Source organism: Hippopotamus amphibius, chromosome 12, assembly GCF_030028045.1.
Source record: "Hippopotamus amphibius kiboko isolate mHipAmp2 chromosome 12, mHipAmp2.hap2, whole genome shotgun sequence".
NCBI lineage: Eukaryota > Metazoa > Chordata > Mammalia > Artiodactyla > Hippopotamidae > Hippopotamus > Hippopotamus amphibius.
Genome location: NC_080197.1, coordinates 45,479,570 through 45,499,140, shown reverse-complemented (window position 1 = coordinate 45,499,140; position 19,571 = coordinate 45,479,570). Strand labels below are relative to the sequence as shown.

Below are 19,571 nucleotides of genomic sequence, written 5' to 3'. Positions count from 1 at the left end.
GTCCACGTAGGAGGTAGCCAGGGGCAGGAAAGGGGCAGGGTGAGTCCTGGTCTGGAAAGGGTCTGGGACCACCTGAGAAGAGAGAATGATATCAGAGGACTTTCTCAGAAGATTAATACAGTCTTGGCAGAAGTATTCTTCAAAAGGAGGGAATACATGCTAAGGGCCAGTGAATAATTAGGGTACTTGCCCCTCTACTATAACACTTACCACATTATATTTATATTACATATTTATTCACATTATGTTTATATAATGTGCTAACAACCAGAGAAAGGGGTTATTGCAAGCAAGACCACCCCTCTGTCATCCCAAACGTCCCTGGAACCATGCCTGGTAAAGATCTAGACTCTCTTCTCCTAGGAAGTCAATGGCTGATGAATGAAGGAGTCATACGAATGGCGAGGAGGTCCTGGGTTAGGCAGGAAGTACTCAGAGGGAAGGGACGGATGGAAATCACTTGGTGGCTTGGATAGAGGTCTTGGGGGAAGGAGGCAACTCAGAGACCTCAAGGGCAGGTCACAAAGATGGTGCTGTTCAGCGACACAGAGAACTCGAGAGGAGGGACAGCTTTGAGTGAGGTGATTCCAGCCCTGGACATCATCCAGTTCAAGCTGTTGGTGGTACATCTGGGCAGAAACATGCAACAGCAGAGCTGTGGTAGGTAAAGCGGAGGGAGAAGGGTGAGAGGGAAAGAGAGAGAATGTGAGAATGCTTAGAAGGATAGCAGGAATGGAAACAAACCAAAAAAAAAAAGAGAGAGAGAAAGATTTATGTAATAAGAAGAGTGAGTTTGGAAAGTCCAGAGATATTAAGACTGCATAACTGCTGTTTACTCAAGGATGCTTGGGTAATGATAGTGGAAACCAGGTTAGAAAAATGGGTGATTGAAAACATAAATGGTTGTTGCAGAGAACCCTAGCATGTTGGCAGGAATGAGTGAAGAGAAAGAGAAGGAAAATACAAGAAAGGGGTATACAGTGAAACAGGCTTGGAGGAAGAGTGAATCAAGAGAAAGGGAGCGAGGGCTTCCCTGGTGGTGCAGTAGTTAAGAATCCTCCTGCCAATGCAGGGGACATGGATTTGATCCCTGGGCCGGGAAGATCCCGCATGCCACGGAGCAGCTAAGCCCGTGTGCCACAGCTACTGAGCCTGCACTCCAGAGCCCAAGAGCCACAACTACTGAAGTCTGCGTGCCTAGAGCCCGTGCTCTGCAACAGGAGAAGCCACCGCAATGAGAAGTCCATGTGTCGCAACGAAGAGCAGCCCCCACTTGCTGCAACTAGAGAAAGCCCGTGAACAGCAATGAAGACCCAACGCAGCCAATAAATGAATAAATAAATAAATAAATACAATTTTTTAAAAAAGAGAGGAAAAGGGAGAGACCCTGCTGCATCAGGAGGGAGCAGAACTGTTCCGTCTGAGCCAAGAAGAGAAGTTTCAGGGTGGAAAGGAGGCTGCCAAGGTGGAGCCCAACAGCATTTTCTGCGAACATCTGTGAACATGAGGAGTCCTGAAGTTCTACGTGGTTTTTCTTAGAGACAGCCAAATAGCAATAACCGCACCAATGCTAGTTGATTTTCTCTTTAATTTTAAGAGTAAGGAATTAAGAAAACTCGACTAGTTGATCGCCAAATTACAGTTTGAGAGAAAGCAAGTCATTTTTAATGAGCTGTGTTGATAAAAACAAAACTTTGTGTAGTGAAACTTCAGCTAGTCAAAATCTTTGGCGCTCCAAATGTACAAATTCATCCCTACTTTCACACCAGGGAAGCCTGGATACGTCCCCTGTCCAATATAGAAACCACTGGCCACATGTGGCTATTTAGGCTTAAAAATTAAAGCCTGAGTTCCTCAGGTGCACTGGCCACATTTTAGGTGCTCAAGAGCCACATGTAGCTACGGGCATCCACTGAACAGCTCACGGATGGAACGTATCCACTCTGGTTAGAAGTCCTGTTAGACAAGCTGCTCTGGGCATATAGATGGAACGAACCATGCATGTACTAATTCCAGTTCTGCAGAGTGTATTTTTTTACCAATTACCCAAATCATTCTTAAGAACTAACATTTTTACAATGTGTCTTTCTACAAAAATGCAAAACCAGGGCATTGAGGGAGGTTTATGTTTTCATAGGGTCCTGTTAATCAAGCTTTCATTGAACCAAGACCAAAAAAGAGTCTCATCAGACTAGGCCAGACTCTTAGTATTTTTTAGATATCCAGAGGACCTTGCATGTCCCCACATTCTGTGTGTTCATTCTGTAGAGAAGAGAAAAGAGACCTAAAGATAGGGAGCTCTTAGCAATGCCAGGGTAGACTCCTCTGCCCTGCAATAAAGCAGGGAATGAGGTGGTGATGTCGGACCTAAGAGATCAGAGAGTAGCCCCATGATCCCTTGACACCCCATCATAAAATCTTATAGATCAGAAGACTGATTTCTCTCAGCCATGACTCTCCTTTTTTCTATCCATACCACTCACACAATGGATGTGCACATCTTCTTAAAATGAATAAAACTGAAAAACAAGAGCCTAGAATTTGATGCCTATCTTTCTTGGATATCTCATACCTAGCCTTTGGGACTCTAATGGAAATCAGTTATGGTACAGAGTGCTCATTCATCTTCTTTGCCTAAGATGAAAATCTGCGAACAGAACATGTTTTGGGATTTGCCTACAACTGTGGTTGCCATGACGATGCCTTGCCTAACATTGCTCTGATAACAGGATGACTTAGTATATTACTCAATGTCCTCATGACAGCATCCTGTTCTACAATGGTTTGATTTCATTATTTTCATTATTTTCTGTATGTTAAAGGCATTCCTGGGCTCAGTAGCATATCACTTAAATGCTAAAATTAAATTCAATAAAACAAAGAGGCTGAAAAAAACATTTTGTTCTTTGATGATGATTAAGCTGGAAATAGAGTTGGTTGTTAGTGGGCTGATACGATGTGCCTTCAAATACAAAGATAAAAGTAACTGTAATAGATGCTGTTGTGTCTCGTCAGATCTCCCTTATGGGATTGGTGCCCCATCCCTCAGCGGCTAGGAGTACTGGCTGACTTCAAATCACAGCTGCACTTTTCTCCCTAGACTTGCCCTTAGACCATGGGAGTTCTCTTGCCTGGAAATGCCTGGAAGGTTTTGTAAAACCCCTGACACCCTTAGCTGAGTGACATGGGGTTACAAAAGCTCAATCTCCTTACCTCAAGGTAGGACAACACTGGAGGGCCACTTATGCTACAGAATTGTCTGTGGGATCAGACCTAGGCTGGATTTCAGCTAGAAAGACACTCAAGCTTCTTCCTCTGCCCTACCTGCTTCTCTCACCCCCTTAGGGGTTTCTCCTGAGAGGCTTCCGTCGATAAATCACATGCTCACAAATCCCCTTCTCAGGCTCTGCTTGTAGGGACCTGACTTAAGACAATAAACGTTTCAGGTAAGTGTCTAGTTAATTGCTCTATAGTAGGAAACTAAGATATTTATATCCACAACATTACATGTAAAGCTGCTTCAGCGTCTTTAGATGGAATTTCAAAACTATGAATTTGATATGATCGCTTATTCCCTCTAATTTTTAATATACATTCTGACTTTTTGTTTCAGGTATTGAACTGATCCCTCAAGTGAGGATAGAAGATTTAAAGCAAATGAAGGTAAAATTGCTTTGTTATTTACCAAACAGAAACTCTTGTTTTGTGCATATCGTTGAAACCATGCATTTTTGTTTCTTACCAACTGTAATCATTGTGGGAGTACCACACAAAACTTATTTGGGATCCTGTGTGTTTTTTCCACAGGCTTATTTGAAACACTTAAAGAAACAACAGAAGGAGCTCAATTCTTTAAAGAAGAAACATGCAAAGGTACAGTGTTTTGTGTGTGCAAGCAATATGTGTGTGTAGTTTTGTTTGCTGGTTTGTGTGTTTTTTCCTTTTAGCTCTCTGATGAAAACCTCACAACCAAAAACACTACTTAGAAACTGATATCAGCCAACCGGGCAACAGGGGACATTATGTAAATCTCCATCTAGTTTGGACAATGTCAATATACTGGTTACCTGGACAGCTGCTAAGGAAGGATGCTTCTTGGTTCTTTAGAGCTTGACCTACATAATACTGAGCAGAATTGTCTGCTGATTCTCTGTCTAAACCTTTAAGTTCACACTTTCTCAGGTCCGTTAACAGGCCTATCTGCTTAATCAGAAAAGTGGCAAAGATGGTATCTTAGTCAACTTGGGCTGCTATGACAGATTGCCATAGACCAGGTGGCTTAAACAACAATTTCTTTCTCACAGTTCTGGAGGCTAAAGGTTCAAGGTCAGAGTGCACCAGATTCAGAGTCTGATGAGGGCCCCTTCCTGGTTTGCAGGCAACCTCCTTCTTACTGCTTCTCATATGATGTGGAGAGCTTTCATCTCTTCTTATAAGGGCACTAATCCCATTCATGAAAGCCCCACCCTCATGACTTTGCCACTTCCCAAAGTCACCACCTCCAAACACATTGAGGCTGAGGGCTTCCACATACGAATTCAGAGTGGGGAGGGATACCAATATTCAGTTAATAGCAAATGAACAATTATTTTTCCATGAGAGAATTTAGAGGTAGCTTTGATAGCTCTTCCCCTCCACCTCTGATGCCACTGAGCTTTATTCCTTCCATTGTCTTCATGATTATTGGTGAGGAAATATTAATATATAGTAACAAGTAAATCCTATATGGCTGAAAAAATCCAAGTTACCTTCATATGCAGAAACAACTTCAAACTTCTTGGAGCCCCACATTATAATAGAACCAGAACTTAAAAGGAGATTTTAAATCTCCCTAAATCATACCATCTATGAGGGTGAGTCAAAAATTATCCACACTCCAGTTATATTAAAACTTCTATAAATTCTACAGCCAGAGTGCAGATAATTTTTGACTCACCCTCATAAATTTGAATGGACTTGTGTGATAGCTTTAGTGTACATTTTTTTGGAGGAAGCCTTCAAAGTTCCTTAGGTCAAGTAACAGCCAAATTACACAGTGAAATATACAGTACCTGCCTGTTGCTTTTAAAAATGCTTTTTGGAAACATTTCTTAACAGGCAAATGCATTTCATGGCTTGTTTTCCATATCCTCATATACTTCAAAAGTTCAACTCACAAATGTACGGTTATAAGCTTATGAAGAAATCCTTCTCCCACATTAAGTACACAGGGGACCCACTTTTCTATTCAGCCTGCTTTGGCAGTATAATCTATGAACTCTGAATTCCATAATCTTTTTATATAGAACTACTACTACTGATAAGGCTGACATTCATTTCCTGCCACTTTTGTGTTACACATTTTATATACATTCTTAAATTCTCACATCTCTGAAACCTAAATGGTACAATCCACATTTTAGACATGAATAAAAAGAAATTCAAAGAAGTGCCCAGAGCAATATAACTCATTCATGCTGGTTATAATTAAAGTGCTTTTCATCGATTTTTACCATCTAAAGGCTTTGCAAATGATTATTTTCAAACAGTTAGACCTTTCTCTCTATAAACTTTGTGTAATTTTTCAGTCTATAGTACTTCCCTAATTCTTTCTCATCTGAGCCAACTTTTAAGATTAAGGATATATAGGAATATTTACTTGCCTAATATATACTGAGGTCTACTTAGCTAATGCACTTGTCTTTAAAACTGCAAAAAAGAAACTCGGTGAAGGAGGTGGGAGGATGTGGTGAAGCTGTTACCACTGGACACAACTTAATGCCTGATCTCCATTTGATCTTGTTTGTCTTAACACTAGTTTTTCTATCTGTCAATTCTTTTCAAATGGTGAAACTAGCTATTATATATAAAGGTTTAGATAAGCATTTATTCTTCAGTATTCTTATAACAATTATATAAAGGAATACTATAATTATATTAACTTGTATCACCTAGATTTTGCTGAGTAACAAACTATCCCCAAATGTAGTGACTAAAAACAGCCACTGTTTATTTAGCTCACAGTTTTGTAGCTCAGCTGGATGATGCTTCTGGTCTCATCTGGGTTCACTTGTGCATCTGCTGTCACTATCACTTTAGCAGGTGGTGGGCAGATATGGGGGGCTGGCTGACTTCATAAGGCCTCTGCTTTCTGTGGCCTCTCATCTTCAGCAGTGGTCCAGGCTCATTTACATGGGAGGGATCCCAGGAGACCAAGCCTCAGCTCAGAACTGGCAAAGCATCACTTCCACCTCCTTCTCTTAGCCACAGCAGGTCAAGAGGCAGGACCGGGTTCAAGGGATGAGGACACTACTTCTTGGCAGGTGGAATCACAAAGTCAGATTGCGAAGGGGATTAGATACAGAGAGGGAAATCATTGTGGCCCCTTTTGCAAACAGTCTAGCAACCATTTGCCAGTTGAGATCATTTACACTTAAAAGATACACAGCTTAACTAAATCACCTAGATTTTATTTATTTATTTTTTTATTTTTTATTATTTTTTTGGGGGTACACCAGGTTCAATCATCTGTTTTTATATACATATCCCCGTATTCCCTCCCTTTCTTGACTTCCCCCCACTCGAGTCCCCACCACCCTCCCCGCCCCAGTCCTCTAAGGCATCTTCCATCCTCGAGTTGGACTCCCTTTGTTATACAACAACTTCCCACTGACTGTTTTACAGTTGGTAGTATATATATGTCTGTGCTACTCTCTCGCTTCCTCTCAGCTTCCCCTTCACCCCCCGCCCCCTCCCATACCTCGAGTTCTACAGTCCATTCTCTGTATCTGCATCCTTGTTCTTGTCACTGAGTTCATCAGTACCATTTTTAGATTCCGTATATGTGAGTTAGCATACAATATTTGTCCTTCTCTTTCTGACTTACTTCACTCTGTATGACAGATTCTAGTTCTATCCACCTCATTACATATAGCTCCATCTCATCCCTTTTTATAGCTGAGTAATATTCCATTGTATATATATGCCACATCTTCTGTATCCATTCATTTGTTGATGGGCATTTAGGTTGCTTCCATGTCCTGGCTATTGTAAAGAGTGCTGCAATAAACATTATGGTACAAGTTTCTTTTGGGATTATGGTTTTCTTTGGGTATATGCCCAGTAGTGGGATTACTGGATCATATGGTAATTCTATTTGTAGTTTTTTAAGGAACCTCCAAATTGTTTTCCATAGTGGCTGTACCAACTTACATTCCCACCAACAGTGCCGGAGAGTTCCCTTTTCTCCACACCCTCTCCAACATTTGTTGTTTCCAAATTTTGTGATGATGGCCATTCTGACTGGTGTGAGGTGATACCTCATTGTGGCTTTGACTTGCATTTCTCTGATGATGAGTGATGTTGAGCATCTTTTCATGTGTTTGTTGGCCTTCTGTATGTCTTCTTTGGAGAAATGTCTATTTAGGTCTTCTGCCCATTTGTGGATTGGGTTATTTGCTTTTTTGGTATTAAGCTTCATGAGCTGCTTGTATATTTTGGAGGTTAATCCTTTGTCCGTTGTTTCATAGGCAATTATTTTTTCCCATTCTGAGGGTTGCCTTTTAGTCTTGTTCATGATTTCTTTCGCTGTGCAAAAGCTTTTAAGTTTCATGAGGTCCCATTTGTTTATTCTTGATTTTATTTCCATGATTCTAGGAGGTGGGTCAAAAAGGATCTTGCTTTGATGGATATCATAGAGTGTTCTGCCTATGTTTTCCTCTAGGAGTTTTATAGTGTCTGGCCTTACATGTAGGTCTTTAATCCATTTGGAGTTTATTTTTGTGTATGGTGTTAGGAAGTGTTCTAATTTCATTCTTTTACATGTAGCTGTCCAGTTTTCCCAGCACTACTTACTGCAGAGGCTGTCTTTTTTCCATTGTATATTCGTGCCTCCTTTGTCAAAGATAAGGTGCCCATATGTGTTTGGGCTTACTTCTGAGTTCTCTATTCTATTCCATTGATCTTCCTTTCTGTTTTTGTGCCAGTACCATACTGTCTTGATCACTATGGCCTTGTAGTATAGTTTGAAGTCAGGAAGCCTGATTCCACCAACTCCATTTTTCCTTCTCAAGATTGCTTTGGCTATTCGGGGTCTTTTGCATTTCCATACAAATCGTAAGATTTCTTGCTCTAGTTCTGTGAAAAATGCCATTGGTAATTTGATCGGGATTGCACTGAATCTGTAAATTGCTTTGGGTAGTACAGACATTTTCACGATGTTGATTCTTCCAATCCAGGAACATGGTATGTCCCTCCATCTGTTTGCATCGTCTTTGATTTCTTTCATCAATGTCTTAAAGTTTTCTGCATACAGATCTTTTGCCTCCTTAGGCAGGTTTATTCCTAGGTATTTTATTCTTTTTGTTGCAATGGTGAATGGGAGAGTTTCCTTAATTTCTCTTTCTGCTCTTCCGTTGTTAGTGTATAGGAATGCAAGAGATTTCTGTGCATTAGTTTTGTATCCTGCTACTTTACTAAATTCATCAATTAGTGCTAGCAGTTTTCTGGTAGAGTCTTTCGGATTTTCTATATATAATATCATGTCATCTGCAAAGAGTGGCAATTTTACTGCTTCTTTTCCAATTTGGATTCCTTTTATTTCTTTTTCTTCTCTGATTGCTGTGGCTAAAACTTCCAAAACTGTGTTGAATAATAGTGGTGAGAGTGGACACCCTTGTCTTGTTCCTGTTCTTAGAGGGAATTCTTTCAGTTTTTCCCCATTGAGAACGATGTTGGCTTTTGGTTTCTCATATATGGCTTTTATTGTGTTGAGGTAATTTCCTTCTATGCCCCTTTTCTGGAGAGCTTTTATCATAAATGGATGTTGAACTTTGTCAAAAGCTTTTTCTGCATCTATTGAGATGATCATATGGTTTTTATCCTTCAATTTGTTGATATGATGTATCACGTTGATTGATTTGCATATATTGAAGAATCCTTGCATCCCAGGGATAAACCCCACTTGATCATGGTGTATGATTTTCTTAATGTGCTGTTGGATTCTGTTAGCTAGTATTTTGTTGAGGATTTTTGCATCTATATTCATCAGTGATATTGGTCTGTAGTTTTCTTTTTTTGTGATATCTTTGCCTGGTTTTGGTATCAGGGTGATGGTAGCCTCATAGAATGAGTTTGGGAGTGTTCCGCCTTCTGCAATATTTTGGAAGAGTTTGAGAAGGATAGGTGTTAACTCTTCTCGAAATGTTTGATAGAATTTGCCCGTGAACCCATCTGGTCCTGGGCTTTTGTGTGTTGGGAGATTTTTAATCACTGCCTCAATTTCCATAGTTGTGATTGGTCTGTTCATGGTTTCTATTTCTTCCTGGTTCAGTCTTGGAAGATTGTATTTTTCTAAGAATGTATCCATTTCTTCCAGGTTATCCAATTGATTGGCATAGAGTTGCTTGTAGTAGTCTCTCATGATGTTTTGTATTTCTGAGGTGTCCGTTGTGACTTCTCCTTTTTCATTTCTAATTCTGTTGATTTGCATCTTCTTCCTTTTTTTCTTGATGAGTCTGGCTAATGGTTTATCAATTTTGTTAATCTTCTCAAAGAACCAGCTTTTAGTTTTATTTATTTTTCTTATGGTTTCTTTCCTTTTTTTCATTTATTTCTGCTCTGATCTTTATGATTTCTTTCCTTCTGCTCACTTTGGGGTTTCTTTGTTCTTCTTTCTCTAGTTGTTTTAGGTGTAAGGTTAGGTTGTTTATTCGATCATTTTCTTGTTTCTTAAGGTAGGAGTGTATTGCTATAAACTTCCCTCTTAGAACTGCTTTTGCTGCGTCCCATAGGTTTTGGGTTGTTGTGTTTTCATTGTCATTTGTTTCTAGATATTTTTTGATTTCCTCTTTGATTTCTTTAGTGATTCCTTGGCTGTTTAGGAGTGAATTGTTTAGCCTCCATGTGTTTGTATTTTTTGCAGTTTTTTTCCTGTAATTGATATCTAGTCTCATGGCGTTGTGGTCTGAGAAGATGCTTGATATGATTTCAATTTTCTTGAATTTGCTGAGGTTTGATTTGTGACCCAAGATGTGATCTATCCTGGAAAATGTTCCGTGTGCACTTGAGAAGAAAGTGTAGTCTGTCATTTTTGGATGGAATGTCCTATAAATATCAATGAAGTCGAGATGGTCTAATGTGTCATTTAAAGCTTGTGTGTCTTTATTTATTTTCTGTTTGCATGATCTGTCCATTGATGTAAGTGGGGTGTTCAACTCTCCCACTATAATTGTGTTACTGTCGATGTCCCCTTTTATAGCTGTTAGCATTTGCCTTATGTATTGAGGTGCTCCTATATTGGGGACATAGATATTTACCATTGTGATATGTTCTTCTTGGATGGATCCCTTGATCATTATGTAGTGCCCTTCCTTGTCTCTTTTAATAGTCTTTATTTTCAAGTCTAATTTGTCTGAGATGAGTATTGCTACTCCAGCTTTCTTTTGACTTCCATTTGCATGGAATATCTTTTTCCATCCCTTCACTTTCAGTCTATATGTGTCCCTTGGTCTGAAGTGGGTTTCTTGTAGGCAGCATATAGAAGGGTCTTGTTTTTGTATCCATTCAGCCAGTCTGTGTCTTTTGGTTGGAGCATTTCATCCATTTACATTTAAGGTGATTATTGACATGTGTGTTCCAATTACCACTTTCTTAATTGTTTTGGATTTGTATTTGTAGGTGTTTTCCTTTTCTTGTGTGTCCTACTTAGAGAAGTTCCTTTAGCACTTGTTGTAAGGCTGGTTTGGTGGTGCTGAATTCTCTTAACTTTTGCTTGTCTGGAAAGCTTTTGATTTCTCCCTCAAATCTGAATGAGATTCTTGCTGGGTAGAGTATTCTTGGCTGTAGGTTTCTCTCTTTCAGGACTTTGAGTGTATCCTGCCATTCCCTTCTGGCCTGCAGAGTTTCTGTAGAAAGGTCAGCTGTTATCCTGATGGGTTTTCCCTTATATGTTGTTTGTTGCTTTTCTCTTGCTGCTTTTAATATTTTTTCTTTGTGTTTAATTGTCGTTAGTTTGATTAATATGTGTCTTGGTGTATTTCTCCTTGGGTTTATTCTGTATGGGACTCTCTGTGCTTCTTGGACTTGGTGAATTATTTCCTTTCCCATGTTGGGGAAGTTTTCCACTATAACCTCTTCAAATATTTTCTCAGACCCTTTCTTGTTTTCTTCTTCTTCTGGGATGCCTATAATTCGAATGTTGGTTTATTTAATGTTATCACTGAGGTCTCTGAGACTGTCTATTCTTTTTATTCTTTTTTCTTTTTCCTGCTTTGTGGTAGTTATTTCCCCCATTCTATCTTCCAACTCACTTATTCGTTCTTCTGCCTCAGTCATTCTGCTGGTTATAGCATCTAGAGTATTTTTAATTTCAGTTATTTTGTTATCCATTGCTGTTTGTTTTTCTGAGTTCTTATGAACTGTTTCTTGTACTTTCTCTATTTTGTTATCGAGATTTTGTATCATTTTTACTATCATTACTCTAAATTCTTTTTCAGGCATTTTTCCTGTTTCCTCCTCATTTATTTGGTCTTGTGGGTTTTTTTCCTGCTCCTTTGCCTGCATGGGGTTTCTTTGTTTCCTCATGGTTGTCCAAGCTTTTGGGGTTGCTTGTCCTGGTGATAGAGATGTTTATAGAAGACTGTCCAAGCCTCAGACTAATGTCCAAGTATTGGATTAAACGAATATTCAGTCTAGGAAACACATACATGTATAAGACACACAATTATTGAATCCGTTAGGACATAAGGCTCTAGAAAGACCTGACAGAACCCCAGTGTGCTATCAGATATTCAAAGAGAAACCCAGCAGAAATTGACAACTGAAACAGAACAAATCAGAGACAAAAGCAAAAGCAAACAAACAACAAATAACACCCTACACATACAAACATCAATCCAGGGAGATTGTGTAAGCTAGGATCAAATATAGAAATGAGCTGGAGTACCACCAGAGAGAATGGAGATTCTCAGAATGTAATTAGACAACTGTACTAAGAACTAAGATAAAGACAAAAGCCTAATATTAAATACCACGGCAGTGCATCATCTGGAGAATAGAGCAAGGAGTCTGAGCAGACTGATAGTGTTGCTTATAAGTATGTTAAGATAAAATAAACTTAAAAAGGCTGGAAGAAAGGGGAACAGAAGAGCGTAATGTGGTTGGAAATATGCAAAGAAAAAGAAAGGAATAGAAATGTATAAAAGATAGGGATGAAGGGAAAGTATGAGAGATATATTGTCCGTATTACCAAAAACTTAGCAGCTATGTCGGGCTCCCCGCAGTCCTTTCTGGTGTCCAAGGCCGTCTGCTGGTGTTCAGCTGGTTCTCTGTGGGAATTACTGCGTCCTTCCGTGCATTCCCAATGCATCTGTGGAGAGGGATGCACTCCACGTCTCTCTACTTCGCCGCCATCTTTTCTCTCACCTAGCTTTTAAATAGTGGGGCAAGGATTTGGATCAAATTCTGTCTGACTCCAGAACTGAAAGTCTTCTTCACTATATTGGGTTGCCTCTGTCTTCCCACATTAGTTTTTATTTCCACACATCTTCTTGATAGTTGTAGTAAAAGGTGTTTAAAAGTGGTCATGAGTCTACAGGGCACAGATATCTTGGTGTCCTTTGGAACTACTTTTTCAACACATGATCCTTGGGCCAAGAACTGGAGGCTTCATAAAATTGCATATTCTTGTACCCACTGGAGACTTTGTTATTATCTCCAAGGAGAAGTCTGGGAAATACATTTTAAATAAGCTCCTCTCCTGTGCACACTAACTTTTGAAAACTGTTTGTTTAGGAATATTATTTAACACTCTTTACTGTCCCTCAGTGGAAACACCACTAATGGCCTGCAGAGCTGGCCTCCTTAAAAAAACAGGTTTTGTCCTATTGTCAAGCAATAGTGAGCATTAAATCCCCCAGCCTTTCTATGAAACAATATTTATATTGTTTCTTTTTCTTTCTTTCTTTCTTTCTTTCTTTCTTTCTTTCTTTCTTTCTTTCTTTCTTTCTTTCTTTCTTTTTCTTTCTTTCTTTCTTTTTTTCTCTCTTTCTTTTCCTTTCTTTCTTTCTTTCTTTCTTTCTTTCTTTCTTTTCTATTTTTTTTTCTTTTTGGAGTATAATTGCTTTACAATGTTGTGTTAGTTTCTGTTGTACAGCGAAGTGAATCAGCTATTTGTATACCTATATCCCCTCCCTCTTGGACCTCCAGCCCCCTCCCCCATCCCACCCATCTAGGTCATCACAGAGCACTGAGCTGAGCTTCCCATGCTTTATAGCATGTTGCCACTAGCTATCTATTCTACGCACGGCAGTGCCTATATGTCAATCCCAATCAGCCGTATATATAACCCTTTCTAACAGTTATGATGCTACCTAAGATGGGGCTGAGGTTTGCCACCTCGAAGCCTTGGGTTATAAAATAACCTGCCAAGGAGGGAAGGTGGCCTGGGCTGCACCTTCCAACCCCAGTACCCGTGGGTTGACCATGGCCCATGGCAGCCAATGACAGAGACCAGTACTTAGTCCACATTCAGTGACTGTAGGGCACTGTCAGCTCTTACATATCAGCCTGAGTAAATCATGCCACTTCTCAGAAAGGGAAGCAGAGAATGTGGTTTACTTAACCTAGTAGTTTAAGAAATGTGTGGTCATAAGAGAGCTCATTTCCAAACTTGAAGGTCAGCTGCAGGATGGAGAAGGAATAGTGGATCTACCAGACATGAAAGAGAGCCAAAGAAGTAGGTGTGACATCTGCTGTTAGTAGGAAGGAAAGATGGGTAATGACCATTTGAGCCCCAAATGGGATCGAGATGCTAGCTAACATGGCTAGTTTGGAGAAAATGACAATGGTCAGTTGCTTTTGACCCTCTGAATGCAGCTGACAGTCAGACTGCTACTAGTCCCTCACTTTCTCAATTTGAAATGGAAACTAGGGGAATCTCTTTCAAGTGTCCATTAGATGAGACACAGAAAGAGCAGAACAAAGCGACTGTGATCCCCTAGCACAGGGCTCAGCCAGGTCCAGAGCTGGGGTTGCTTTTGTTAAGAGACAGGCATGCTTTTCAGTTGTCAGGTGTGGTCCAATCCTTAGAGCAAAAAATTTAAACCCAAAGTTAAGTAAATATCCTCAGTAACACATTAGAGGAATAATTCCAACTCAAATGAGGTAAAAGAAGTAAATGAAGGAAATTTGCCCCGTGTAGAAAACAGGGAGCACTCATTCTGGTCTGAAGGACAAGTCAGACTCAGTTCCTGCCATTGGTGCCTTGGGTGTCTGTGGGCCGGCTTCATTCTCTATGAGAGAATCATAGAACCTGAAATCTCATATGAATTTCCTCTTCTTTTAATATTGGCCACTAATTCAGTTTTTTTCTGAAACACCATGTAGACAAAAACAAAAACAAAAAAAAACCTCCAACAACAAAAACTGGATGCCCCTCTTGGGCCACCAGTTTGCAGCATCACCACGAGATGAGTCAAATAAACTACCTGAGAAACCAACTAAAATTTGGCATTTCAGCGAGGCTGCTGATGGAAAATATGCTCTTTGCTATGCAAGCAGTTTTGCTGATAACAAACACCAAGACTGCTGTTAAACTCATCAAATGTAATCCGTGGTAAGAAGTCAGTGACAGACCTACAGCTCTGTCATGAAGTAGGAAGGGGCAGAGACACAGCGGCCACGCACTAAGGCAGCTTAGTGGTAAAGTCCGAGGTGCGTGCTGAGCAAACACGGTTTACTCAAATGTTTCAGCATCATTTGTGGGGTGAGAATTTACGCCCAGAGTCACATCAGCCACAAGAATGAATTGCAGCAGCAAGTTTTTCCCCAAAGAAGCTTCATTTACTCTTAACTTTTTTTTTTCACTGAGAAAATAGATATTATGTAGTTTTAAGATTACTACTGATTTTTTTTCCTTTAGCAGTTGATGGTGGTGGACAGTTCTTTTTTTTGTTATTATTGGAGTATAGTTGATTTACAATGTTGTGTTAATTTCGGGTATACAGCAAAGTGAGTCAGTTATACATATACATATATACAGCAGGTACTCAACTTTGATAGAATCATATACAAATTCTGCTAAAAGCTGTCCATTTATTTCCCCAAAATGTCCCAATTAAGATTGACTTTTAAGTCAGCATATTTAATTTTGGTACTCTTGACCTGAATGAATGAAGAAATATCACTTCTGGAGGGTCTCATGACTCAGTTAAGGACCAAAAGAATAAAATCAATGATAGATTTTTTTTAAGTAGAAGTAGGCTTAGAGATCGTTTCTCAGCTTCTCCATTTTGTACAGGAGGAACTGACTCACCCCCACCCCCCAATCATGTGATGATCAGTAATTAGGTCCCTGTTCCTTTGTGAAGGGGAAAGTGATTTCTGGGAACCAGATTATCCCAAAACTTCAATACCTACTCCTTGCCACACAGGGGTAGTTTTGAGCACAGCAAGAAACACAGAATTTTTCGCGGCAAGCTTTCTTGTTATGTGCATTCACTGTAATCATTTTAATTCAATATGCTTCTAATTTTTTAAATTCTGTATACATTAGGTAACTTGCAGCTTATAACCATGAATTAGGTTAGGCAAACAGATCTTGTTCAGTTTTCTAATAAAGAAATTGAAGCCTGGAAAGATTTATGCATGTTACAGAAGGCCACTGGGATAATGATTGACTGAGTTGGAACCAAAATCCAAGTCCTCTTGCTGCTCTCCAATGCATATTTTTCTATTCATGCAACAAATATTTATTGAATCTACTTTGTACCAAGCATTAGACCATGCGCTGGTAAAAAAAAGAGGTTTTTCCTGCCCTTGTAGAAAATATATACTTGAATCCATCATGAACGACTTTACGGTACAAACACCCTCATTCCTCATATCTAATTGGGTTCATTAAGGTTCAGCAGAATACTTTCCTTAGCAATAGTCCATGTCGGCTTACTTCCAATCCTCAAGGCCTTTTTTTTTTCTTGGGCTGCACCAGAATATTTAAGTAAACAATCTTCTCCACCCTCCTTTCAATGATATTTGCAAGGGACATAGGAATGTGGCACCTCTGAAATGTTTTATTCTGAACTTGCATAGAGCCCCTTATTTATTTGCCCAGGAAAATTAATACATGTGCCAGACAGGCATGAAGATTACTAAATCTTAGAAGGAAGCCTAGGAGTAGGGTGATTAAGTGGGTTTTTTTTTCTTTTTTTTTTTCCCCATGACAATGCAAGAGTGGCTAAAGCCATTTAAATAAGGATACATCGACATGTCAGTCTATTCCTGGGGCAGCAGGTTAAGCTTAGAGGAAAAGTTTATTGATTTAATTTCTCTCGCTGTTCTGCGTTCTCCCAGGTCACTCTCTGCATGTTTTCATGAGTATTGAATAATATAAGTAGGTTTGTGTGTCACTGTATTTTGAATAAGGTATAACAGGCATTTGAAATATGATTTTTCTTATATTTACTTTTAATCCTAACAACCCTATGAAGTAGGTGTCATTCTCCCAATTATAAAGATGGAAAGACTGAGAGGGTAAATGGCTTGTCCTAAGACCTTAGACTGTCCGCGTCCTTAACCCAATGCAGAAGCCCTAGTTTATAACACAAAAGGGCACATATATTAGTAACAGGACTGGATTTATGAGGTGTTCCAGGTTACCACAAATTAAGCAAGACATTGTCACATGTACTTCCCTGACCCCAAGTCCAGAGCAAGGTAACATCACCTTGGACCACCCCATTGTCAGGTCCTATTCTGAGAACCTTCCCGTCCAGCACCACCTCCTCCACACCTTCTCCTAAAGGCATCTATTCACTGGACAGGAGTGCTGAGACTGTGTGCACCAATTCTGAAGAATTTACATATAAATGAATTGTAGATCAATTCCTGTGTTAACCTACTAACAGCACTGGGAAATTAAGGAAATCTCGGTTAAGTTCAAAATCCCTTCCCCGTTTATATTTTATGAAATCTTTTAAGATATTCATGAATTAGGTTAAAGGCGAGCCTACCTTAGGAAGAAAATTAATTTTTTTATAAATTATGTCACTCACTTTTCTTACTCACTTAAAAAAATAAGCAAAAGGAAACATGACCATGAGGGTAGTTATATAACCTGAACAAAGTCCATCCATTCCAGACTTTAATATCATCTCATTTCTCTGAGTTTCTCAAGAGTAAGACTAGGATATAACATGTAGCATCATCTTAGAGTGGATATTACTGATTGAACTGCTTTCCTCTATGATTAGGGGCTGAGCAGCTAAAGAAATCTGATTTCAGTTAAGTCCTTGGCTGTGGCCAAATTTTCAGGAAGAAGTAATATTTATAGAGAAATACTTATTTTCAAAGCATTGCAGCCCCATTTTCAGTGATTGAAGGAAGCAGATGAAGACATATTTTAAATATCTGTAAAGCTGAAGGCCAGGGTTCCTGAACATTCTATCATCCTTGTGAGTGCATCCAGATTAGGAAGCTGGTGAAAGTATCAATTGTTGGGGATTCAAAGTGAGTTGATATTGACAACCACAGTGGAGATTCTCTCTGTGTAATGATGGTATTCAGGACCTTCCAAAATGTGCCCGGTGTTTAGAAGCAATGCCACATAATGAATAGTTATATTTAGCATGTAAAAGAGAAGAAATATGGTGGCTGAAGTTGGGTTTGGGGGGCTAGGTTGTAGAAGGAGCAGTGGACTAATTAGATGACTCAGACAGCAGAACAAAGAAGGATGGGTGGAAGTTCTACGGAGACATCTGTGTGCAGAAGAAAGAACTTCGGGATGATAGGTGCTGCCCAGCAGTGGGCAGGGCTGCCTTTTGAGGTGGGCATGTTCATTGGACTGAGGCTGGAGATCCCTTTGTTGGGGAGACCTCATGGGGATACAAGAAACTCTTGGGTTAGGTGGGAGGTTGAAAGTCTTTCCAGCTCCCAGACTCAGCTACTCCTTAATTTTCAAACCAAGACACTGAAAGAGCTGGTGAAAATTATGCCAGCCCAAACATGGGATAAAGTTTATCAGCTACACTGCAAATCTAACTCTTCCCTACAAATTGTTCTTGTTCAGGAGCACAGTACCATGCAGAAGCTACATTGCACACAAGTTGACAAAATCGTGGCACAGTATGACAAGGAGAAGTCAACTCATGAGAAAACCCTAGAGAAGGCAATGAAGAAGAAGGGGTAAATGCTGTTTATATCCTTCTGGAGGTTTTTTGCCTTTCTGTGTTTTGTCTTTTCACACAGTTCAACTGCCTGTATAGGCCAAAGAAGAACTAGTGTTGACTGTGTTTTCATCATTAAACATAATTCCTGGACAGTAAGTGACTCACTCAGCTGAAGGGAGTGACTGAAGTGGAAAAGAGGAGCTTTATTCAAGTTCTGCAGCTGTTGGTTAATGAAATAATAGCTGTGTCTTTCGTGGGTTTTCCACTCCAGTACCTTTAAGGTGGATGGGGGTTGGGGGGGAGAAGGAAGGACAAATTAAAGTTGGGAAAATTCAAGAAATCATTTTGCATTGCCAGGTAATAAATAATAAGGTTGATGCACACAAGGGAAAAAAATGCAATTTTGATGTTTAATATTACAAGAATCCTTAGCTTATGCCAACAGATAAAACTGTTGAATAAAACCTATCATTGCATTTACCTTGAAAGATTTTATCTATTGATAGCATTAAGCTAGGGGAATGTTTCTGTGAGGCAGCAAGCTCACTGAATAACAGAGTAGGAGGGAAACACACTCAGTGCCAGCCATGGAGAAGTGATAAGTTGGGTATTTAGAATGTGTTTCTCAGAGACACTCTTGGTTAGTAATATGATGAAGCATTCTGACTTAGGCCATAGTAAGTCAGAGCATATATGCTGAAGACAGAAGCTCAGGGCCTGTTCTGGTTTCAGCGATGGTATGGGTATTCCAATAGGAAAAGATAATCACTGAAAGAAGCAGTAATAATTGCTGGGCAATTGCCTCCTATATATTTCCTTCTCACAATAGAGTAAGAAGCAAAAATTACCCTGCAGTGCCAAGAAATGCTATTTTTCTCCCTTGCTGGCATGTGTCAAAGACAAAAATCTGGCTTTACAACCAAAGTGGAAGAATTAAAAATTCGCTTCAAGGCTGAGGTCCTATTCTTCAGTTCTCATCCTAAATCGTGTATTATTGAATAAATAAAAAATAGCTTGAAGAGAAGCAGGAACCAAAATGGAAACTCTGACAACAAACCCTTAACAATGAAATAATTGTAAGGTCTGAAATGTCTCTTTGTATAGTGATTGAATTGAGTAATCATGGTGCAGATATTTTGTAAGGTGTGCATCTATTCCTGGAAGAATCGAGGTTGCCCAGTGAGCCGTGGCATCTCATGTTTGATGAACAAATTGTCTGCATCAGAAAGCTTTGGAGCAGAGGCTCCTGGGAGAAGAAAGATATATAAAGCCTGGCATGCATTTCTGGTTTTCCATTTTCAGGGGAAGTAATTGTCTCGAAATGAAGAAAGAAACAGAAATTAAAATTCAGACGCTGACATCAGATCACAAATCTAAGGTAAGAAAATGCCTGTTTTTACAGCAGCAACTTGCAGAAGATACTTTGTA

General features: G+C 39.5%; 1 protein-coding gene across 1 annotated transcript in view; it reads left to right on the top strand.

Moving 5' to 3' along the window:
• The window catches only part of PLCB4 (phospholipase C beta 4), a 265,039-nt gene that overhangs the window by 227,414 nt on the left and 18,054 nt on the right, over positions 1 to 19,571 (top strand). The window contains exons 29-32 of the mRNA XM_057703117.1: positions 3,614 to 3,663; positions 3,808 to 3,873; positions 18,044 to 18,159; positions 19,446 to 19,521. Of these exons, the coding sequence (XP_057559100.1) occupies positions 3,614 to 3,663; positions 3,808 to 3,873; positions 18,044 to 18,159; positions 19,446 to 19,521 (308 nt within the window). The remainder of the gene's footprint in view (positions 1 to 3,613; positions 3,664 to 3,807; positions 3,874 to 18,043; positions 18,160 to 19,445; positions 19,522 to 19,571) is intronic.